This window comes from Phalangium opilio, unplaced genomic scaffold (genome assembly GCF_054372755.1).
Source record: "Phalangium opilio isolate 3A_F unplaced genomic scaffold, DU_Popi_V2 ptg000329l_1, whole genome shotgun sequence".
NCBI lineage: Eukaryota > Metazoa > Arthropoda > Arachnida > Opiliones > Phalangiidae > Phalangium > Phalangium opilio.
This window is the reverse complement of record NW_028324226.1, coordinates 1736672-1762062: the sequence shown is the minus strand read 5'-3', so window position 1 is coordinate 1762062 and position 25391 is coordinate 1736672. Positions and strand designations below refer to the sequence as shown.

The 25391-nt window shown below is 35.9% G+C and overlaps 1 protein-coding gene across 4 annotated transcripts in view; it reads right to left on the bottom strand.

Annotated features, from left to right (window-relative positions):
* Positions 1-25391, bottom strand: part of LOC149610225 (latrophilin Cirl-like) — a 180174-nt gene that overhangs the window by 99453 nt on the left and 55330 nt on the right. For all 4 annotated transcript variants that reach the window (XM_089859280.1, XM_089859279.1, XM_089859276.1 and 1 more), the window contains exon 2: positions 15967-16065. In XM_089859280.1, coding sequence (XP_089715406.1) covers positions 15967-16042 — 76 coding nt within the window. In that variant the 5' untranslated portion in view covers positions 16043-16065. The remainder of the gene's footprint in view (positions 1-15966; positions 16066-25391) is intronic.

The following is a 25391-nucleotide window of genomic DNA, read 5'->3' as shown; positions in this document are numbered from 1 at the left end:
GAAAATGTAATTTCTATCGCCATTTTGCCGTCCGGGACACTGTTTTAATGTTAAAATTGGATGGTGTATTTTACGGATGACCCTTTAAATTTAATTAAGAAATTGATTTAGAGAATGATTTCTGGTTCAATTAAGGGGTCATCCCTAAAACACTCTAATCATAACTCGAAAACAGTGTCCCTTGTGGCAAAATGGAGATAGAACTTAAATTTTCGACTCAAAATCTTGCACCCAAAGGAAGTCCCCCTTAATTTATGGCAAACTTATCAGAAACACCCTATATATGCATTTGATTGTACTTAAGAAAAAATAAACACTAGGTACAAACATGTGATAAATTAACTTTAGGGGAATTTTTAACTAATTATAAAAATTCTGACAATATTGTTAACACATAGCAAATTTAAGTCGACAGGGATTACTGTAAAATTTTATAATGTACGCTTAAAATTCGCTAATTAACATATTTAACCCAAGTAACAAACGAAGCTGTAATAAACAGAAATCTTAAAAATGTATTCCAGACACTGTTTTTAAACAACATCAAAATAAAGAATTCTAGGACTAGATTCTTATCCGTTTGGAATTTGAAATCGCACATTCTCCCGGTCCTCGAAGGAAGGAAATAAAAAATAAAATGTATTATAAAACAAGCTTATAAAATACTTCCGCGGAAGAGATTTCTACTTTCCCCGCACTTGGACTATCTCAGTCTTGAGGGGATTTTGGCTAACACTAAGAAACGAAACACGAAAAAAAAATATGGATTGCATTCGTAATGCGGAAAAACAAAAACTTGCTCTCTCTCGCTCACTCTCTCTCTCTCTTCAAGAGATGGAGGATGGGAGAGGATGGAATTGATCCAGTGGAATAAATATATTCGTTTTACAAAGTCACTTGTCAGTGCTGTAATTCAACTGAACTGGTTAGGGTCAAGGCTTAGTGACGATATGACAAAATAAGTCTAAATTTTATACACCATAACTTAAGGAAGTTTCTGATAAGTCTCATATAAAAATCATATAAAAAATTTAAAGTGTGCGTTCTTAAGGTCAAACCATAAGTTCATAAGATATGTTCCATAAGTTTGTCACTGGTTACGAAAATACAAACTGGAGCTTGACATGAAGTGACGTAGGTCATAGATTCGAGGTAAAGCGAAGACGCCTGGTTTTGGCGCTGTCAAAGGCTTAGAACAGACTAAATTAGGAAGATGGACTTGAAAAAATGAAAACTAACAGAGTGTAGTCAATTCTCGCTTATCGTTCTCGAACTAGCTCGAGCTGTAAGTCTCTAGCATTATGAAGTATAGATAGCGTCATTCTTATGGAACATATCTTATCAACTTATGGTCAAACTGAGTGTTAGAAGTCAGAGAATATGATGGGGTCTACAACATTTAGTTAGGGAACAACATGGGTTCCCAAACATTGCAATAGTCACACATGGAGTATTAAGACATATCCGTCTTCAATTCAATCTAAAAACGATATTGAATCTTTATCAAGCAGAAATGTAAGTATTAAATCCGTAGAAGTATGCATACGCTGGTAAAGTAAAGACAATTCCTACCACATGTGTGATTATTTCTATTTCCCTGGTTTTAGGGGTCAATCAATCAATGTTTGGGAGCCCATATCTCCTTATAACTAAATATTGTAGACCCCCATGTCCTTTGACATGCACTTTCCACTCAGTTTGACCCTCAGAACACACCATTAAATTACGACAAATTTATCATAAACAACCTGTATATTAATATTCATAATTTCGTTCGTACCTTAATAAATGAGACACTGACACAAAAAGTATGGAAATCGGTGCATGTTTAACACTCGCTGAAAACAGACAAGTGTTTTCTCCCCTTCAAGTCAGATAGAGAGTTAAGGAGTTGTATACTGTATTTTTCTGAAACTAAACATATTTGGTTCTTCTGCAGTTATCAAAACGAAACCTTATGGATTTTCGCTTCTTTCTTTCTTTCTTTCCTGGTTTTCCTTATTTTTTTTTTATTTCCAGTATAAGTAAAGGAGAGAGAAAAACCGAAAGGTTACTTTATTTTCCGGAGAACTTTTGCTAGAAAGAAAAGAAGGACCGAGAGAGAGAGAGAAAGAGGAATAAAGAAAGAACTAGGAAAGAGGTTTTAACTCGACTACCTTCCAATGGTTCATTCCCACCTTTAACTCCATTCACGTTTACATAGTGAACGTACCATATGGGAATAAGAAATCTATAGAGTAGCTTTTTCCGAAATGTAATCTATAAAAACATATAGTCGAATAATATCGCCAGGATTCTCGGATAAATTTTAGGATCAAAAGCGACTACGGTAATGGCCAACGTTTCCCTTTCTTTAAGAAAAAAGGGTATACATTTGCCTTTAACTTTGGTACTATCTTAAGATAAAAAAATTTACAGTCTAGGGCGTCGATGTATGGACGGAGCTTTTCCGGGACCAGAGTTTATATTTCGGATGACCTTTTTCGCCTTTACGTGATAATCCTTAAGATACAATCGCAGTTTGCTTTAAGTAACGAATATAAGTTATAGGCGGTTGACACCGTTAGATTTAAGGCAAACTCCGCCTGGGTGTATCGAAGATATTTCGGAAAGAGATACGAGAGGAAGGAAAGTTTGAAATAAACACCAAATTGTGTTATATATCCTTTATAATAAGGTAATGAAGTGCGTGACCCCTCACCACGCGAGCATATAGCGCGTGCTATAATGGTCAATAGAAAAAGTATATATATAGACTATACAGTAAGATGGATAGATATCATTTCCAGAATTTGTTTATTTCCGAATGGACCCAAATTCTTTTCAGCAAAAGGCCATTTCCTTATGCACTAACTTCCCTTACCCAAAAATGACTTCCGTCGAGCTAGTACACGAGGCGCCTATCTTATAAACAAAATACAAAATAGCCTTATTTCAACTTCACACTGAAAAATAAATAAAAAGATAAATACATTGAAAAAGCGGGGAAATCTATCTACTGTAGTTCATAACTAAAACGGAAATTCTTCGCTTACTTCTTATTTTTAAAGTAAAGATTTTGGAATAAAAAAGTTTTCTTGAATTTTAATACCCTTGGGATTTAAGGGAAACATAATATATCACGTGACTTATATATTTTGAGTTGAAAATTGAATAGATGATGGCCTGGCATTGGAATACATTAAGGGGGGAAAGAGAGGGGTTAAAAGTTCAAAAGGGGTTCGCGGCCAGGAGAAAATGGGAATACTTTGATTTCTACGTTCTTTCTCTGGTCTATAGGACTCTCTACCTGTCATTGCAACCGAAAACGAGCGGGAAAAAGTCTTCTAACACAAAAAGTAAAAAAAAAAAAAATAAAAAAGATGCTCCCAAAGGTCAAGAATGAACACCCCCACCCCCCTAAACTAGAAAAAAAATATAAGAAAAATGTGTTTCAACTATATTACCAGTTTGAAGAAAATCAAGTTAAGTTTCTTTGTAACTTATTAATGTTTAGATCAAGTGTTTTCCCAAAGTTTTCATGATTTTGTTTGATTTGGATTTCAGAGTAGGCCCTTAATTTTCACAGGTAAACAAGGTAACTTACTACGTAGATTAGACTAAAGAAGACTGTGAGAATAATTATTTGTAGGCCAAAATAATAGACCTAATTAACTTCCACCACCCACACAAATGTTTAGACAAAATGTTCGCAAAAGTTTTCGCGATTTTGATTTATTGTTTTGGATTTACGAGTATGCCCTTAACTTTCAAAAGTAAACAAGTTAACTAACTAGATTAGACTCAAATAGACAGGGAGAATCATTATTTTGTAGGTCAATAATAGGCTTAATTAACTCTACCACCACCCACGTGGCATAGACCTTTTTCAGTAATATTATTATGCAAATTTTGTCTTCAAACCCTAAATTTATACTTTTAACTCAAAAATTTAAAAACTTGATCGTGAGTTTTGTTCAAATGTAACGAAATATTAACGTGGAAAAACAACCTTTTAAAGCAATAACTTGAAATTTAAGATCTTAGGCGATATTATTCTAAGAAAAGGTAAAAGTGACTCTTCTTTTTCCTTTGTTCCGTATTTTCTGGTTCTGTTGCGGCGCAACTAGAGCTCGGGTTAGCAACACGCGAAACCTTCATTTCCTTATAATACCTGGGATTTTTCGCTCTCTTTTCTATATAGTTGTAGGCGTCAAATATCGCCTTCCGAATAAGAAGAAGAAGAAATAGGGCTTAATTTACGATCTATTTACGATATCGATCCGCAAAAACGCCAAGTTCTGTCTTTCAGTAAAAGGGAAATGAGATCCAGTACGCGAACTACTTTGTATTAAGCTATATTCCCACTCGACCGAAAACACGACGGAAATATAGCAGAAAGGGATTCGACCGAAAATATTTTACGCCGAGCCGACGGATTTTGCGTTCTCTTTTTTCGGTCGCATATTCGGTGTTACGCCAATGAAATTAATCGGTCTAATGACGTCATACTTTTAAAGAGAGTATGAGTTCGCGGGATGTCACGTGACCCAAAAATATCAACCGACAAACTAAAAATTCGGTTGTTGTGTGATTTCCGGCGGTATTTCTCGGTCGAGTGGGAATGTAGCTTTAGAAACCGTACGCGGTGACGAAATAATAGTTTACGGGATCTGGCACGTGACTCAAAAATATCAACCGACAAATTTAAAATTCGGTCGTAGTCTAAACGGTCTACTGCCGGAGTCCGGCGTAAGATTGCGCGATTTCCGTCGGTATTTTTCGGTCGAGTGGGAATGTAACTTTATAAAACGAGGTAACGAAATAATAGTTTACTTACGAATAAGTAGAAGAAAAACAAAAACACGAATTCTTCTTCTTAGACAAAACTATTATGTACCAACCACGCCTCTTTTAGAAAGGGAGTTACATTCGTTTATCTTGATTAGGGGGTTATTTTATTGTAAAATCGAAATTTATATAAAAAAAAAATCACAACAGGTTTGCTCTGTTTTCTCTAGGATCTCGCCGCCGATCTTTAATCTCATCCGGAGAGAGAGAGAGAAAAAAAGAGAGATAGAGAGGGGAGAAAACGGTATTTTTCGCTAAACGTCAAAAGGATGCCCTACCATTATCATCAAAAACAAAACAAAAAAAGCACAATATTATCTCAGGCACGTTGCCATATGTTTCCATCAACATTACTTAAAAGTCAATTAACACGATGTTTAAAATTTAATACTTTGAAATTGGAAAATACCGATTATTATGGCAATTTATTAAAACAAACTTTTCGACCGCCATTTTCAAAAATGGCAGAAAATCGAACCCCAAAAAGCCATAAACCCCGTCTATGGGATAAAACTAACCAATGTACAAAACATAAGTGAAATCGGTTGAAACGTGCAATCAATGTTATTCCATATAAGATTTTTATACAAAATGGCCGCGGATTGAGAAAAAACTATCTTGGGGCGTACATACTACTTAAAGTAACGTCCCTGCAAAATTTCATCCTTCTAACTAAAGCGGTTTGGCCTGGGCGTTGATTATCAGCGAGTCAGGCCTACATATTACACTTATAACTTCGATTTAATTCACTTTCAATATTACTAAAAACGATTTGCCCCTGCACGTGAATATCATCCTTTATTATATCCGCGGGTATTTAAGTAATACGCTGGAAGGTACGATCATCTTTCCCCAAAACTTATTTCCCCCCTTAATTACTTCATTATCAATTTCACTTCGTATAGATATAAAATATAAAAAAATAGATAATTTTGGTTCAAATCGCGTGCGTGCGAGGTTGGTATATAGCACCTATACGTGATTTCATATATAATTTTAACATTACGAAAGGCGGATTGGAACGTGTGTTAAAATGGTCTATGGGGTCACGCCTATTCTCTCGAAGGGAGCGCATCGATTCCCAAAGAAAAGATAGGGGGGAGGGGTGTAAAATTACATAGAGAAAAACGTACTTTTGATACCAATTTTAAGCTAACAAATGATAGGAAGAAATAGAAGCTAGAATTAGTCTGTTAAAATGAAAAAAAAGGCCCCCTAGCTAAATTTTATTATTCCAACAATTTTCTTTTGAAAAAGAGAGAGCTGAGCTAGAGAATTTGAACTACAATCAAAAGATACCTCCAAGAGCTGTTCCATTCCACCTTAGGAGAAAGAAAAAAATATAGATTTTTTTTCAACTACTCATACGTCGTCATCCATATGGCATCTAAGAGGGGAACCTCTATCGCATACCACCTGTTACTTCACCTTAAAAATACTTGTCTTGGGCCTCAACTACTACGATGTTCATCTTAGATACATCTTCTAAAATTTAAGTACACCTTTACAGCTAATTATTTCTATACAGAAGTTTGGGGTGACAATTTGTAAAACACGAGTGTGTTAGAAAGATGTATTTATAATTCATAGAAGACAGATGGTTTCCTAATACAACTCTGTTCAAATCTAGGGTATAAAACAGATGTAGGCACCTTAGCAAGAGATAGAAATTAATTTTAATTGAAAAGAAAGAAACCGAAACTAATTGCGACTTGAACCCGGAACTGATAATTTTCTCGCAATCGCCATAAGGCAAGAAAACAACTGACAACAATCAAGGACTCTGGGTTCATAAAGTTCAATAAATATTATTATAATTATTATATAAGGTATTTCTGATAAGTCTGTAAAAAATTAAGGGTGTGTTCTTGTGTTCAAACTGAGTCAAAGAACATGGGGTCTGCAGCATTGATTGGCCCCTAAAACCAACCAGGAAATAGACTACCAAGCCTTCAATAATCGTTACTGAACCTTTATCTAGCAGAAGCGTACCATTAAATGGGTACAATTAAAGCTAATTACTACACATGTGTAATATATTTCCTTGTTTTGGAAGCCATTCAACGTTTGGGGGTCCATATCTCCTTAACTAAATGTTGTCGACCGCATCATGTTCTTCAAAACACTTTCGACTCTGCTTCAACAAAAAGAAGAAAACCTTCAATTAACCACAGACTTATCAGAAACACCCTGTATATCTCCTTGACCTTTTTACTCAACAAAAAATAATTATTAACAAACCAGGATATTAAGTTCCCAAGTAATTTAGTAACAATAAATAATAAAGGAATTAAATCTCAATAAAGCTAGCTATACATGGCAATTATAAAGGGGGTTAAAAACATCAAAACCCACTTCTGTTATGAGTCAAACAAAATATATCGTGTCTCCAGTTTCAAATAATCTTAGTTTATAATTACCAGTTTCTTTAAAAATAGCTATGGGTTAAAAATTTCCTAAGAAAAATAGAAACAGGTCTCTTCATCATTCTTTAACAATCAAAAGTTAGCATAGACCCTACAAAACATTTACTAAGAAGTAAGAATTATATTATTTAAAGATGGAGTCAGTCTGAAGATGACGAACGTAACATAACATAACTTTAAAGGAAAACGAAACCCTAAAATATTAAGTAAATCCCAACTGCAGCAACAAACACTTAAATATTTAAAAATTCCTGATATCCTTTTCATTTAAACTTAAAGGGGGGGGCGATAAATATTAGGGAGGGGGGCAGTAACTTCCCTCATTACGTGACTTCTAATTGGATATACCGACCAGTAATAACTCGGGAGGGTACTTCTTCATTCATCTTTAAATAATGAATACCACTAAAGAAATCTTCACTAATAATACCAAGGTATCGCAACTGCCTTTCATATAATTAACGTTTATACCGTGAACAGAATCTTATTCATTTTCGTAGAAGGTCGTTCCCCACCACCGGTCAGACAAGTTTTCGTTCGCTGTATCACTCGGATGCATGCGTGTTTAAAATCAGCTAAGACTTACCTTCCTACCTTACCAGGTAAACGCGATAATCGAAAAGGAAGGGGGATGTTCAAGTCACGTGATAAGGGGTAAAAGGGAGGGGGGAAGAACAAGTGAGTACACTATAAAAAAATGTATTTAAGAAAAATCTAACTCCGGTTGGTTGCATGGAATGGAATGGATTGGATTGAACCGTAAAACAATGGGATTTTTATTTTCTAAAACGCTCTAGCTTTGTGTAACAAACAACTAACTATAAGGGGGGGTCTATGCTTTTATAGTTTATACCATAAGTTTATAAGATATGTTCTTTCCATAAGTATGACATTACCAGAAGTGAGATGAGACTAGAAGTGAAGGGCTCTAGCATTGATAGTAGATCCTGGCACTAGTGAACAAATTTGAGGATTTTATGCCGCTTCCCACGCGCCTACACTACTGAGAAAAAAATTGGTCGAGTTCCAAAAACATTTCCTACCCCTTCCCCTCAACCTAAAGCTGCGGAACACGGCCGCGGCTCCTTGAATCTAGTTCGGCCGTCTACCACCGCGAGCGTCTCACGTTTTGGAGGGAAATTTCAGAAACCCCTACTAGAGGGCCAACCGTTCTTGTGTTATCAAGAATATTCACTTTCGCCCAGTGAAGAATTTGGTTAGCTCAGTACTTCTGGTCTCATCTCACTTCTGACATTACCTATACCTCGTAATGCTAGAGAGCTAGTTCGAGAACGACAAGCGAGTGTTGACTACACGCGATTAGTTTTGCAGTCCATCTTCCTATTTAGTATGTTTTCCTAAGCCTTTGACAGCGCCTCACCAGGCGTCTTCGCTTTACCTCAAATCTATGACCTACTTCAATCACTTCAAAATTACAAGCTCCACTTTATAACCAGTGACAAACTTATGGTAGGAACATATCTTATGAACTTATGTTTATACCAATCAAAGGATGTATATATCACTGGTGACCGTGTCCAAAGTTAAGCTAAAACTATTTGGGAGGTCAATAAAGGATCCCCCAAAAATGTATGTACTATACGTATGCACTAGAATTTGAAAAGAACTATTATATTTGGAAATATATAATACAGAACTATATCTGTTTTGTAAAGAATGAAAGAGAGAGAAAAAAACTGTATTCGATTGTTTCTCAGCGGGTTTTTTCTCTCTCTCTTTTTCTCTCCCAGAGAGCGAAAGAGGGAGAACGAGAGAAAGAGAGAGAGAGGGTGTTTTACTTTGAATGGAATTTCTCTCTCTCTTAGGTATGGTACAAAGAAATAAAAATAATAAAAAAAAATAAAATGGTTCCAGGAGGATCCTTTCTTATCATGCAAACAACAATAGCCGCAGGCGCCGATATCAAAGAGTCCCTAGATAGTAACTATTCAATGATAATAACCAAGTACCACCACCATCGAATATATAGAATATTATCTAACCGCTAAAATTACCGATAATCGGTTCCATTCATATATAAAAAAAAACGTAATATCCGTAAAAATATTTTCTTAAATATGGTGGGCCACTTATTTAAAGAAAAATAAAATAACCATTAATTCATTTCTTAAAAATATATTTCTTCTATTATATAGAAAATTACGGTATGGTTTGGGAATTATCAAAGTATTATTATGAAAGGAATTTTTCCCATAATTTAATATTAAATAAAATGAAAAAGACATGATGGGGAAATTTAATATATATATATATATTAATCAAATCAAGAAAGAATGAGATTAAGTTTCTAGTAAATATAGACATAAGTTGGGAATAAGTAATATGATTAAAAACGTTTTAATCTAAATTAAATTCCTAATATAGCCTTAGGGAATTCGACTGCTAAGTAAAATGAAATATAAATTACGTGAATTTATTCAATTAATTCATGAAAATATTATTGAAATCATCGCCCTAAGTTTTGTATAGTTGGGCGCGTCGCGGTTTGTGAATAAGTTAAATTCCTTCAAGAATATATTTTGGGCCTTGGAATCGGTCTTAAGTAGTTAACATCATATAAAATAGAATGCAATTCTTACAGGGGTGGAGTGTAACGGCGAGATCTTGATCAACGAGAGAATCGCGTGATCTATTTCGAATCTTAATTCGGACCACACTAGAAGAAAAGACCCTCTCAAAATATATACGAAAACAAGTTTTGAGGGGCAAATAAATTAGTATTTCCCCTGCACCTTTATCTATCTCTCTCTTTCTCTTAAGTTAAGCACCAAGGACCATCCCGATGAATTTGGAGAAACAATAAGATATATCATATCATTTGATAATAAAACTAGGTAGGTTCAAATTACTCAGGTATGTTTATGGTAAGGGTATCTTACGTGAGGTCGCGCATCTTTAACGCAAAAATCGCCTCGAGACAAAATAACTTCGAAGGATGAAACTTAAGTAATTAAATATTATTCCAACTTGGGCGAAAACAAGCGTTGTTTATAGCTCCAAGGCTTAAATCGAAACAATACATTCCTTTCCCAACAATCAATTTAGACATCTCTGACTTGACTTAAAGATACAAAGGTCAAAGGGTAATCAGTGAACCGAACTAAATACACGCGGAAGTATAAAAATTGTTTAGTCTCCTCAGTGTCCTCACTCGATTTAGTCGTTAAGGGTGAAGATGACGTCATAGTATCGTATCGTTTATATAAAATAGGCGTGCCTAAATCTCCTTAAATGCAAAAGGGCGGGGGAGGGAAGGAGTTTAAATTGATAAAACTGGGGAATGATTGACGTACTGCGTGCCTGGGAACCCCCGTTTTTTTTTATTTCCGAAATTGAAATTAAAAGTGGAGTAGAGAGAGAGAGAGAGAGAGAGAGAGAGAGAGAGAGAGAGAGAGAGAGAGAGAGAGAGAGAGAGAGAGAGAGAGAGAGAGAGAGAGAGAGAGAGAGAGAGAGAGAGAATGTCTAGCCAATTTTTTTATATCAAATCTGTCCCCTTTTTAGTACTAAGAAGATACTAAAGTGTGGGATGGACTATCTACCTCAACTAAAAGGGGTATTTACGCTAAAAGATTTTTATATTCCATCCAAATGAAGCGGCAAATTTCCTGAAGATGGAGAGAGGAGAGAATCCCGGGATGATGAAGCTCAAGAGCGGAGAGATGATGGGGGAGGATGAGAGAGAGGAGAGGGAAATGGAGGGTGACGTAAAATAGTTCTAAAGGTGAATGAAGCGGGGACACCCACGAGCGCCAAAAGGAGAAGAGAAGAAGAAAAAAATCCATTTGGTGAAACGAAACGACGCCAAAAGGGTTAAGGGAAAGAAAAAAATCCCCTTCAGTTTTCGACCTCAGGGTCACCAGGGTTTAGGAGAAATGAAAAACTAAAATAAAAAAATCCTAGTACAAAATGCAATTGGTTTCCGGAAGGGGCTTTCCCTCTGCTCTTCAAAAAACAAGACGTGACGTAACAATAACAGCTAGGGTTCGGACCAAATTTTTTATATTGAAAATCCCTGGCTTTTCCAGCTTACCCATGACCAAATTTTGTAAAAATATCCCTGACCATTTTAAGGTGTTTACCTGCAGAGTCCACTTCATCACACCTGGGCCCATATTTAGCATTGCTCGAAGCAATCATGGTTTGATATACCAAAAGAAATCCCTGACTTTTCCCCTTTTTTCCAAACCCCTGACTTATCCAGGTTTTTCAGATTATCCAGGAACCGTACGAACCCTGAATAAAAACCCAACGTTGGTCTGACTGACAAGTGATTTCAAATTCGTATCACGATTATTCATTCATTCTTTCTTTCTTTCGAAACTTGAAATTGGTCGGTAGAAAAATCATGTCAAATGCTTAATTTATTTTAACGAGATTGGGAAAGGGGGGAGCGGTAGGGGAAATATTCATTAGAACCACCGCTTAAAACTATTAAAGCCTTAAAAATAGATCGACATCGAATTCCGGAAAACGAATAAAACGTTTTAAAAATCGCCACCAAACCATCCAGACAAGTTAGAATAAAAAATAAAAAAATTAAACATTTGGGGAATTTCAAATCAGAATCTGAATCCGCAGGGAGATTGGGGGCAAAGGGCGAGTGCTAAAGAGGTTGGGAGGGTTTGCAGGTTCCATTCCTTCATGGTATTAAGTCTAGGCTTTCGAATCGAAACCGAAAGAAAATAACTAAAAAGAAGAAAAAAAGGAAACTAGTGGGCCAAAAATTCAATTAAATACGAAAGCGAGAAAAGTTTCCAAATTCCGTAAGAGTGGCCAGGGCCTTTTAATAGCAATCCCAAGAGAGAGAGAGAGAGAGAGAGAGAGAGAGAGAGAGAGAGCATCGCCGCAGCCTTTAAAACTAAAAACGAGGGGGACACACACACACACCACTTAGCGTCATTTATTCCGCTAGATACTGGTGTTATAACGTCCCATTCCTAATACACTAAATTACTACGGGGTTCCAACTTTCCTTCCCCTCGATGTTAAAAAGGTGACGAACTAATGGAACTTTCCTCAACAAAAAAAATCACAGAGTGAGAGAGAGTGAGAGTAGAAGAAAAATAGTGAGCCACTCACTACAAAAACAAATAAAGCTGCTATAAGCGAGCGGGCTAGAGAAAGTTGGAAAACTTCCCAGACATACCACTTTCGTTTAAGGCGAGACTAATCTACCGAAATAGCTTCCAAGGAATACATTACACGCTTCTAAACTCAACACAGATTAAAACAGAGAGAGAGATAGAGAAAAAAAAATAATCATCTAAACCCCCTACTTTTAAATCGCCAGAGATATTCAAACCTCTATGGAAAGGGATTATATATTACTGCATAAGTTTGTAAGATATGTTCCATTATAAGTTGGTCACTGGTTACTATAAGCGTTTGTCATGAAGTGACAACGTAAGTCATAGATTCGAGGTAAAGCGAAGACGCCTTGTGAGGCGCTGTCAAAGGATTAGCAATGCAGACTAAATAGGAAGATGGAAAACTAACCGAGTGTACTGTCAATTCTCGATTGTCGTTCTGCTAGAACTAGCTTGAGCTGTAAGTCTACAGCATTACGAACTGCATAAGAAGTGTCATACTTATAGAACATATCTTATAAACTTATGTTGTTACGGGAGAAGTTCCAGGTGATGGCTGAAAAATGGCTTAGAAAGTTTTAAACGAAATATATGGATATTTCCAATTTAATACATCTATTTTCTTTTTCGGTTTCACTATTTTCCGATTAGCGAATCATCGTCAAGGATTAGGCGCTCGGGACTCCCAAACTCCAACCAACATCACATAATTAAAATATAATATACGCAAGTTTTCAAAATAAAATCTGGTGTGTTGATCACCTTGCTTACTTAAGACAGATCATTTACGGGTATGTGGACAAACAAATACCTTAAAAACTGCTTCAAACAACAGACTTGGCCTTTGAAGCCCTCCCTACCTAATATCTTTGCATTTAACACATGATAGCGTGTGTTTCGTTTTAACCCAATACCAAGCAAACAATACTCCCCCCTCTAAGAAAAGATTTACCCTTTCATTCAAAACCAAAAACCATTAAACCCCATGGCTTATTTGTCATCTATTCTTCCATAATTGCAAAACCCCTAAAATCCCAAACATCACTTAAAAATTCCCCGAGGGAAAAATGTAACTTTTGATTAATTGGCCTATTTTTCATCTATTTTTCCATAATTGCAATTCCTCGTTCGTTAACGTACGCAAATGGAACTTTTTCTTCTTAATACGAAATTAAGAAAAGAAAAGAAAAAGTGGGCGTGTAACACCATCATACGTACGTACATACGTTATAAATCTTAGGAAATGGTAAGTAAGAACATTATTTTTGGCTTACAAGATCCCGACGGAATCGGAAGTAAAAAATAAAAGGAAGAGAGAAAAATACTTCTTAGATTAAGTATAAAAACGAGAAAAAGTAGTACTAGATTTCTTTTACTGGGTACTACGCGATGAAGTTATTAGGGAAAAAACGAAGCTATTTTTATTAAGCACCGGGGAATGGACAGAGGGGCTATTATCTTAGCTGCAGCCAACTCCAACTGTCTCGAGAGACAAACTTAACTAAAAAAGAAAAGAAAAGGACTTGGGCCTTGATTAAGTTAGCAAATTGCCAGCGCCGCCAATGAACTCGAGACTTGAAAAAAGAAATCTAGTTGCACTCTAAGATTGCCTTAAATTTAGACTCATCGGAGTATTAAAAATAAAGGTTACGAAAATGTTACTAACTATACAGGGTGTTTCAAAAAAGATGATGGTAGGACCGATGTGAATTTGGTTGATTCTATGACCCATTTTGCCTTAACGGTCACCGTTTACAAGTTATGATTAAACAAGAGTTTTACGGATGACCCCTTAATCAAATTAGCAATCAGTGTCTTCTCAGTTAAATTTACGGGGTCATGTGTAAAACACTCCAATCATAACTCGTTTAGGGTGTTGGACCTTACGACAAAATGTCACAAAGGTTACATTTTAGACTCAAAACTCCGCAGAACCTACTGCATTATTTATACAACTTTTGGAAAACCGATTTCCCTGACAATTTCAGGTTTTTCCCATGTGTTTCCCTGATATTTCCGGTGCAAGGCCACCTAGTAACTGCTTTTGTTACTTGATTGGTTACTTTCAGTTGGAGCAACCCCTTAATTCAGGGCACACATACTCAACCCTCGCAAATTTCCCTGAATTTTACAAAGAGATATAAATTTCCCTAAGTTTTCCCTGAAATTTGAGTCAAAAATTTAATTTCCCAGACATTTCCATCCAGGTTTTTTTATGAACTCTGTACCATACTATCACCCTTTTCTATATAACACCCTGTATATAAGTTTGATGTCAGACTTTTCCTTCAACTAACTAGTTATTTTTTCTCTCGTTTAATTTGCGATCGTTTAAGCTATCTCTAGGGTACCATGATATTAAAGAGATCTTGCACACTTTTTTCTCTCTTTAAGCCTTTTTTTCCTCTTCCTAGGAACTGCTTTTTTTGGGGGGGGTGAGAGGAAGAGGAAACCTAGCTTTTTCCGGAACGAACTAAAGAAGAGCAAGTTCATGATCCAATCTCATATATATAAGAGTGTGTGCCAGCTGCGTAGCAAATCGGCCGAGAATTTTTCTATCTCCTTAAACTCTAAAAATATAACCTAAACTTGATACGGCGGAAAAATACAATTAAAGGGAATATTTTCTTTACGAAAATGCTCTGTTTTCAAATAAACAAGACATCCGTTGTGTTTTTAACATATTAAACTTGAAAACCGAACTTATAAAAAGGTTATTTTGACTAAAATTCTTCACGTGATGAGTGTTTAAGTTAAATTTCTGCGCAAAACACGATTAATCAATGTTGTTTTCTTCTCTATTTCTTGCGGTGTATACTTAATGAGTGAGGGGAAGAGCTTAAAGGGTTATTGTCGCATGATTTGGTTTCATCAACGGATTGGTACAAATAGTGCAAAATAACCCTTGGTAATAGAAGATATTTGTAAACATTTTTACTGTTTCGTACTTTCAAAAACTGGCAAATCCTAAATGTACTTCCAAAAATTGACGGCCAACTAAAGGCCATTTCAAACGATACAACTTTTGATTCGACTAGATGGGTCAAAAAGTCGAGTAAGCACACATTAGTGCCCAATATTTAAATTGGTAATTCAACTTTTGCAACTTCTGTTCACACGCCCCAACTATTTTACTCAACTCAAGTTGGATAAAAACTTGAATCGCCTGAAAAGGGCCTTGAGAAAGGACGTTTGTTGACGGCGTTCTGCGAGAAAACCGATCCTACGTACTTTGATCACTGTACACTGTATGACGTCGACAAAATTGTAAAATCCATGTGGCACCCAAAAGTTTAACAAATTAGTCCAGGAAAAAAAACCCCTAAATTTAACCCAAAACAAAAATGCAATTCATACGATTTCCTTATTTCAAAGTTCTGAGAACAATTCAAATTTGTTATTACCCCTATATACACCCTATTTCTTTGCTCATAATGGGCTATTAATTTTCGCAAATAGCGAGGGTAAAATTCGTGCTCCGTGATAATAAGAATAAGAATAATAATAATAAACATAACGTATTCACGAAACAAAACAGTATAAGACAAAACAAAAAACAAGAGACATTAAAAAATATATATATATGAATTTTGTTCACTCACCACCTAGACGAGCAGCGGCCGATCCGGTCACGACGATCACGAAGGCCCATAACGTCATATAACCGAACACGCTCATCCTCAAGCAACCACGTGATCTACCTAAAAGAGAAAAAATAAAAAAAGCGATTTGATTAGCAAAAACAATAGAATCACGAGGAAAAATTGGAACAGATATTAAGGTAAGAATAGCACGCCGTGACTAAAATTTTAAAATTCGACTAAGAATGAAGTATTTTCGACTAGATCATAGTGAGTTTAGCTTCCCAATATAGAACGCCCTTGATATACTAGATAGCTAATTTCCCTTGCTCGTGCATACCGTGCAAAACTAACACTTCGCAGTTTGCTCAAGGTGTTCCTAAAAGGTCTGTAAGAAATATGGGGGTGTTCTTTGATCAGTTTTGAGTTGAAAATGTTAGATGACATTTTGTCGTCCAGGTCATAAAAGTTGCGATTGGAGTGCTACGCGGATGACCCAAATTCAATTTGAAAGTCCTAACTGTCATCCAATTTCCTTCACTGAAATATAAGAGGTCATCTGTAAACACTGCAAGTTTTAAAAACTAAGGTCCTTAGGGTCCAAAATTTCATACAACATTTTCGACTCGAAACTGTTCAAAGAAAAAACCTACCCATAATTTCTTACATATCTTTCAAAAACATCCTGTATAAGGAACACCGTGTTTTTCCTTTAAAGGGTTGATATGATGGACTTATACTTGAAATATTTTGGAAAGAGAAAAGTTCTCAATCTCTAGAAGAGGTTTCTAATAATGCGGAGACGCTCAATTTGTGTGATAGGCTTACGACGATAAAGGAGTTTAATAGCGTAACGAGTGATGATGTAACACCCAAGGATAAAGAAGAAAGAGCAAAAGAGTGCTAGTGCAAGAGCTAAATGACCCACAAATGGACGACGGACTCCCATACCCCCCTCCCAAGTCAGTCAGTCTTTATCCCCCCCTTCACGATGGCCATTTAATACTTCGAGCCAGGCCTTCGCTTCTCTTTCATTTCTAGATAGATATAAGGATTTTCTCGTAACGTTTCTGATGATTTAGTGCCAGTTTCCTTCAAAAATCGATATTTAGCGGAAGCCATTAGCGCCCATTTAGACCTTCAAAAGAGGGGACCCCCCCCCCCTACTACCAAACTACAATCTTCAGTCAGCCAATCAGAAAAGGAGGCAAATAGATATATATATATAAAAGGAAGAAGAGAAGAGAATCCAATAGATCTAAACGATATGGAACAAATGAACTGTGAAGAATAAAAAGTAATTTTTCTCATTAAGTAATGTCGGTTCAATCAGCGTCTAACTTATATATAAAATATTACTTATGGCAAACGGGAACGCGAACGTACAGGCCATTTTGGTAATATTACAAAATGATTTCTTTCGAGTCTACGAAATTTAACATTACGTATCTGTGCGCCTTTGAAGGAAAAGTTCAGGTAACGTAACATTATACCTTAAATGAACAACCTTTTTCTAAGTACAAATGGAAAAATATTAAAAGAATAAATGATTTCTTATCACAAAATAATTATTTAATTAGTCTTAAAAATAATCAAGGACTAGCTACTGCGCCATCCGCCATTGCTTTAGTAACGTCTGCTAAATCGAACCACTTACCCCAATGGGATTGCTTGAATTTTCAAAGGCTGAGAGGTGATGGTAAGAGGTTCGATTTAGCAGACGCCACTAAAAATGGCGGATGGCGCAGTAGTCCTTGATTATTTTTAAGACTAATTAAATCCTAATTATTTTGTAATTAGATATCATTTAATTTTTTTAACAATGTTTTTCTTTTTATATTTAGATAAAGGCCATTCTTTTAAGGTATAATGTTATATTACCTGAAATTTTCCTTTACTTTCTCAACGCGTAAACTGCGCCTGGCATACATTCATTCATTCTTCGATTTGCAGCTATTGCAGCAAGGGGGCAAAAAATAATATAACAGAAAAAAAATGCAAGAAGAAAGACGATATCTCCGATCGAACAACTTTGGAATATTAAACCTCCTTTTTTCTTTCTCTCTCTCTCTCTCTCTCTCCATCCAAGATGCTCCGAGCGCAGCCTCTTCCATGGAAAAAAAGAGAATTTCCTTCTTTAAAAAAAAACAAAATCGATCTTTGGGATTCAACAAGCGCTGGACCATTTTTTTCCGCCTCTTAAATATAAATATCCTTTGCCAACGATGAAAGAACCGAGAGGAAGAGACGACGACGACGTTAAAAAAAATGTGACCTCAAACTGAGAGAAAGAACGCGTCAATGATTTCTCATCCGATCTCTGCTCTTGGTCCTCCCTCATCCTCATCCCCATCCATCCTTTCTAAGCAATAATACGATTGGATTGGGTTGAGGGTAAAGAAATGTATTTTCATATTTCATTATTTTCCAATGGAAGAAAACTGTTGCTTGCAAATATTTTGTGTTTTTTTATTCTTTCTATGTATTTATATTTTATAATAGGGAGTTGGCAGAGAGGTGTGGCTTAAAGTGGCTTCTCTCTTTCCACCAAAATGGCGACAAACTTTACAGAGTGAAAGGCTAGTGGGGGAAGGCTCCTGATTGGCTAAGTGAGGGTCTGATGCTTAATAGGGGAAATTTTCACCCCTTTGCCCACTCCCTATAGACACTACTTAAAGCGATTGTCTGCTTGATACATTGACACGGCAGTAACATCATAATCCCCGCCTACAAAACGTCAGAACTCCGTTTAACCAATCATCTTAATTCCCCCACTAGCCTTCCACTTCATAAAATCCCCCATCATGTAGAAGTAAATGGATGGAGTCGTCTTGAGCTCAGCCCCTTCTGTTGCTTCCCTATAGAGCTACCTCAGAAGCCTTAGCGTGACGTCACCCATGCTATTTGCCCATAGAACCAAAGCGGTACCAAAACATGGCCGCCAACTGCCAAAGCTAAGTCCATGACGTTTTACCTAGGCACTGACGTCACACCTGAGATAGCTCTAAAGGGTTAAAACGAAACATTGATTGGGTATATGGACGCAAAGACGTTAAATTGGGCTTCGAAGTTAACGGTCCACTAAAGTTCTATTGTTTGAAGTCACAAATAACGTCTTTGTTATTCACATAAACCGGATGTGCCGAAACTTCCGGCTGGCTTCTTAAAACAAGGTAGTCAACACACCAGACTATTTTACTCATGAAACGGTCTATTATAAAGGAATCAACAAAAATAAAATACCGGTCGGCTTCTGTTTTCCGAAACAATATGTATAATATATACGCTCCCGTATTTTTAATCTCGATTAAGGACTTAATTAATGTTTTTAATGATAATGGGTTGCATCATAACAATAACTTTAATTCGTGATTAAGGGATATTTAATCACATTTCGCGGTAGTAGGTATCCTCTCTAGAATATTTTGGTAATGCAGGGCTTTGGGGAAAAGATTTTAATATTTTCAGATCGTAACGCCAACAAACCGTTTATCAAAAATCCAATAGTTTTAATGGAGAAATCGTGAAGAGCTTTAACGTATTATCGTCTAAGTTTACCCCATTTAAATTCAGAACCCCCCCCCCTAGAAAGTTCTAGGCGTTAATTTAGGAGATAGTAATACCATCCTGAATTTATTCAATAATACCGTAAATATACTAAGTCAAAGTTGAAAATTCTGATTGACTTATAATCAACGCCAAACCTAAACCGCTTTACCTAGAAGGCTGAAAATTTGCAGGGATGTTACTCTTAAGTAGTAGGCAAGTCCTAAGAAAATTCATTATAATCCGCCGCCATCTTGAAAAATGGCGGCCAAAAATATAAAATTCGTTCTTTATAGAATAACATTGTTTCCGCGTTTCAACTCATTTAACTAAATTTTAGTACACTGGCTCCCATCATCCTATAGACGGGCTTTATGGTTTAAACTGCTAGGGTTCTTTAATCCGCCATCTTGAAAAATGGCGGCCAGAAACATAAAAAACCTTTGTGGAATAATGCTTCTTGCACGTTTCAACATATTTCAATAAAATTTAGAACACTGGTTTCCTCAGTCCTATAGACGGATTTATGGTTTAAACTGCTGAGGTTTTTTGATCCGCCATCTTGTAAAATGGCGGCAAGAAAAGTAATAAATAAAAATATCCTGAGGGGTAATGCTGGGGCCCTTATTTCTAGTTTTACCATAAATATTGAAGCTAAATCAATTTGAGGCATTATTTTAAACATAACCCTTTAAATAACTATCTAGATTAAGTTGAATATTTAAGGTTAAACTGTATAAATTCGTGTTCATAGGAAGGTAAAAATACTTCTCGCTTCACCACGATTTAAAACTCCAGGAATTTATTTCTCTTCGAGATCTCTTTGGTTTTTTAAGAAAAGTATGCGGGTCTGTTTTTTTTTTATAGAAAAATATATACTTTTTCTTCTTTCGCATTGTTTTCCCATAGCGAGGGTGCAGCTAAGCCTAATTCGGGCCTCGGCCACTGACACGCACGGCCCTTCTTCTATCCTTAAGAAATTCAAACCGCCCCGAATCTAATCCGACCAAGGAGAAAAAAAACACTTCGAGCTCCACAACAATATATCTAAGATGGATTAACACGGTGTGATAATAAAAAAAAGCTATCAAAAACGTGATCAAACGTTTTCAAACGTTTAGTTTAAAATATTTCTTACTTTAGATTATAAAAAATGAAAAACTTAGATAGTTCAGAAGAAACCGAAAGAATACAATAATTTTAAAATTAAATTAATTTAAACTTTAAATCGAATACGCCGAGTTCAATTAAACAAAAACATTTCATGAAAAAAAATCAAATTCCTCCATTTTAAAAGGTCCAGACGAAAAACGAAATAAAAGGTAGCAGCAACTAACATTCCTAATGGAAATATAATACCAACCTACAATTTATTACGTTACCGTAAACGTCACGGCTTACTGAATAAAGAAAATAAAAACTTGTTTCTTCTTTTTTGACGAAGCTCATACCTCTCTACCATGAAAGATCTTTTTTTTCCCATGACAATATCACTTTGCAGTGATGTTAAAACGTAAGCAAGTATATCTTAATCCATTGTGCTTGGTACAAATTGATATGGTTCGAATTATACATAGACTAATTTACGATAACTCGTACTCCGTACTGTATTTCAAAAATTCTTTATATATATTAAAAAAAAAATAAACCTGAAGTTGAAAAGGAAGAACTTGGTACTGAAATTAAAGAGAGAGGAGTCTTTTCGTCTAGTCTGAGAGAGGTACAACTACAAACTGGTTTTTTTTTCTTAATTCACTACTCAAAAGAGAAAGTTATTTGATACTAAGTCTTTTCTAGATCGTGAATTAATTTCAGTTAAAAAAAATAAAAAATATTCCCCAACGTCTTTTATTTATTTATTTTTATTATTTTCAAATTTAAAAATTCTTTAAATTTATTTATCTTATTTTTTATAATAATTCCTTTACTTGTTATTTTTATTTATTTTTATTTATTTTTAAATCTACAAATAAAACGTTCTAAAGAAGATACTGAATTGAACTCCTTTTCCCTCTCCCTCTTACTCAGATTCAGAACCATCGTCGCTAGGTAATTGTAAACATTGTAAATTAGGTGGACTTGTTTCAATTTCCAGTATATAAGGGCTTTTCAATTCGGGCTTAAAATTAAAGCTCCTCTTGTTCCAACTACAACCAAAACCAGTTCAGGGAACGATATATAGAGAAAGGGGTTAGCTAGGCCTTGGTTACTAGGCTTACAGATTGAAGGTACAAGGTACATACATATATCAATGGACCACTTTGATAGAAAACTCGGAAGCAATTCAACCAAATACAAGAATGAAATGTCAAGAAAGTTTCCATTGAAATAGCTAGGGGTTTTCAATCGAAATGGTCTATTAGAATTTTCTCAACAGGTGGAGAAGGGAGTGATTTTCTAAGACAAGAGAGAGAGAGAGAGAGAGTGAGAGAGAAGCGTGGTCCGAACTCTTGCGGGGTTAGGATTAATTTGAATGCCTAAAATCTCTCTTTGGTCTTCAGGGGCCCCTAAACCGAACTATAGGGGGCTCTTTCTCTCTCTCTTGAAAATGCCGACTCATCTCTACGGAATGGCGCCTAAAATCGCTTACGATTACCAGAATGACCCGTGGTAGAGTTCATAGCGCGTTTCAAACCCATCATCCCTAAAGGCAGGCCACCAAAAGTTTCAAATACTATCGAAATAGGGAAAGGGGGTATACCTTCGTTAAACGCCCCCGTTCAAAAGTTAAATGGTGCGGATATATATAGCTTAGCTTTAACTATTAAAGAATAATACATCCTTCAAAAACGACCCTCCCTTTAAATCGTAATGCAGCACATATAAACCGAGTTTAGTAACTATGGCCAACTTACTATCCTCGTATGTTTATTGACAAACGTTCTGTACGTACTCGGTTGATTCCACAGTTATTCGCATGACGAGTATCTATAATTGAAGTCTTTGTTGACTGCGAGCTAGCGATGCGAGAATCGGCCTTTATTAAATTGGCCTAAAATCGATTTTGTACCTAGGTCTATTTTCTTAAGCCTTGGCAAGTTTATGATATATAATTCGAATATTCGATCGACGATTACAAAACTGGTGCCGAAAATACTACACGACGCGTCGCCTGCTAACTTAACATTACTATTTTAACCTTAAAAAACAAGTGTCAAGTCACGTGACTACTATCTCCCAGAAGACATTGCGATTGACCCCTAAGACCTTTATAAAAAGATAAAACGATTTTCACCCAAGTCTAAATTTTCTTAAGCCTTGGCAAGTTATGATATAATTCGAATATTACAAAACCGGTGCCGAAAATGCTGCACGTCGTCTGCTAACTTACCCATACTATTTTAACCTTAAAAAACAAGTGTCAAGTCACGTGTCTACTATCTCCCAGAAGACATTTGGATCGACCCCCTAAGACCTTTAAAAACAAAACAAAAGATACAAAATCCCCCCAAAGAGGACAAAAACATTGTTCAAGTCCTTCGTGTTTTCAAAGTTTATAAGAAAAACATCTAAATGGTTTAAAGTAGGCTTAGTAAAGTTACTTAAGGACACCATGAGCCTGTAAAAAAAGGTGTACACTTTAAGCTTCTTGCAGGTTTCGAGACAAAAGTAGCGTATATATACTAAAGATAGTGAGTGGCCGGGGCGAACTTTTTTATCTACCATGACTTAAAAGAGATTAATACGCCAAATCTAAGAAAACAAGGACCATTAGTATAGTTTGGGGTTCCCAACTTTGAAAACATCGAAATTAAGAAAGTACTTACTTATCAAATAGACAATACAGTGTACGCCTAATTAGACTTTACGAGTTCCGCAAATGTATTTAAGTATTATTATTTTATTTTTTCTTTCTTTTTAAACGCTAACATTTTAGTCCAGGGCAAGTAAACCGGAAGTTCTCAAACATTTTCTTACTCTCTAAATCTCTCTTGGCGTTTTAGTTTTTTTCATTTATTTTTTTTTTAATATCAATTAATTATTCAGGAGCGTGTTTTAAATTTAATTAAAAGCGCTAACCTTTCTTTTACCGGCAAAAGAAAAAAGAAAGAAAGAAAAATAGAGGCCAACCTAGACAAACATTTCCGACGTTGAACACGCTTAAGGTTGAAGTGATTTTTTTTTTTTTTTTGACTAATTCCCAGTATAAGAATAAAAAAATGTAGGTAAAGCAAGAAAGAAGAATAAGAAGAAGGAAAAAAAGGTCTTCCAACTCCAAATTACGCTTCATTAGCATACCAGATTAAGTGTAAACCTCTTCGTTAATTCGACGGCCCCAAATGTTTTCGCATAAAGCCCCAACCCCTATATATCATAAGTTTATTAGGTAAGTTCCATAAGTATGACACTACCTATACTTTGTAATGCTAGAGACTTAATGAGAGCTAGTTCGAGAACGATAAGCGAGAACTGTCTAGATTCGGTTAGTTTTGCAGCTGTCCATCTTCCTATTTAGTCTGTACCGGAGTGATATCTAGTTTATTAGGGAGAAGGTATAAGATACCTAAGTATTCGCGCGCCATAGTCCCAGTTCCCCTTTCAAAATACAAGGGAGGCCGGGCTATTTCGGCTCTCCTCAGTCGGAAAATACGGAATTTTCGTCATTCGCGTCGCGCTGACGTGAGTTTGTTTTCAAGAACCAATGAGATGCTTGCTGGTTGTAATTTAGAGGCGGGGATTAACTCCGGACCTACGTTTGAACTGGAGATAAATGTGGCGAATTTATACCTTCTCCCTAATAAATTAGACATCACTTCTTGTCTGTACTAAGCCTTTGACAGCGCCTCACCATGCATCGCTTTACTTCGAATCTATGACCTACGTCACTTCATAACAAGCTCCAGTTTGTAAACAGTGACAAACTTATGGAAGGAACATATCTTATGAACTTGTGATATACGTAGCTGAATTTTACAGCTTAGTATATAAAGTGGTTAAGTAAGTTAGGCTTTTCGGTAGGTGTACATAGGAAAAGGTCATTTTGGTTTGACCCTATTTCGCAATTGGGAACTTTCTACATACAACAGCAAGAAAACATGCCATTAGCAGTAGATATAAATGGTTGCTGAGCTACTCTCCTTAGCTCATTGCTGGTTATAACTTTTCTTAGGGTCAAATTCGTATAGTTCTCAACCATCTCATTTATGCATTGTAAAAAAAGGCTTTCCATGGTAATTTCTATTAGCTCCTTGGAAACGAAAAAAATCAAAAAAAAATCCCCAACTCTTTTGATTTCGTTAAAACAAAAAAGAAAAAAAATATGGGGCTTTGAAAACTGGCAGTTGATAGTGCTCGGCAGTCGTCGAGCGACAACTTAGGGGGAGTCGCCGCCACGCGAGACACAAAATAGATTTCTCTTTTCCAACGAATATAATTTGCATAAATAAACTTGCAAATTTTTCTATCGCTCCCTTTTTTTCTTCTTTTTTTCCATCATTCCGCGAGGGAAAGTTGGTAAAAAAAAGTTGAAAAGAAAATAGAAAATTAAAACAAAAATTCCATCTTATCCTAAATGTAATGACAATAATGGGGTAACTTATGAAAATAAGTAAATTTGACTTAAAGTCTGTCCATCATCCATCAAAAACTGGTAACATTCCTAAGCTTGGTTCTCAGTAGTGATGGCTGATATCTAAATTAAAAGATGTCGATTTCGAACCATTTTTCCCCCATTATCACCCTATTTTTCCCCATTATCACCCTATTTTTCCCCATTATCACCCTATTTTTCCCCATTATCACCCTATTTTTCCCCATTATCACCCTATTTTTCCCCATTATCACCCTATTTTTCCCCATTATCACCCTATTTTTCCCCATTATCACCCTATTTTTCCCCATTATCACCCTATTTTTCCCCATTATCACCCTATTTTTCCCCATTATCACCCTATTTTTCC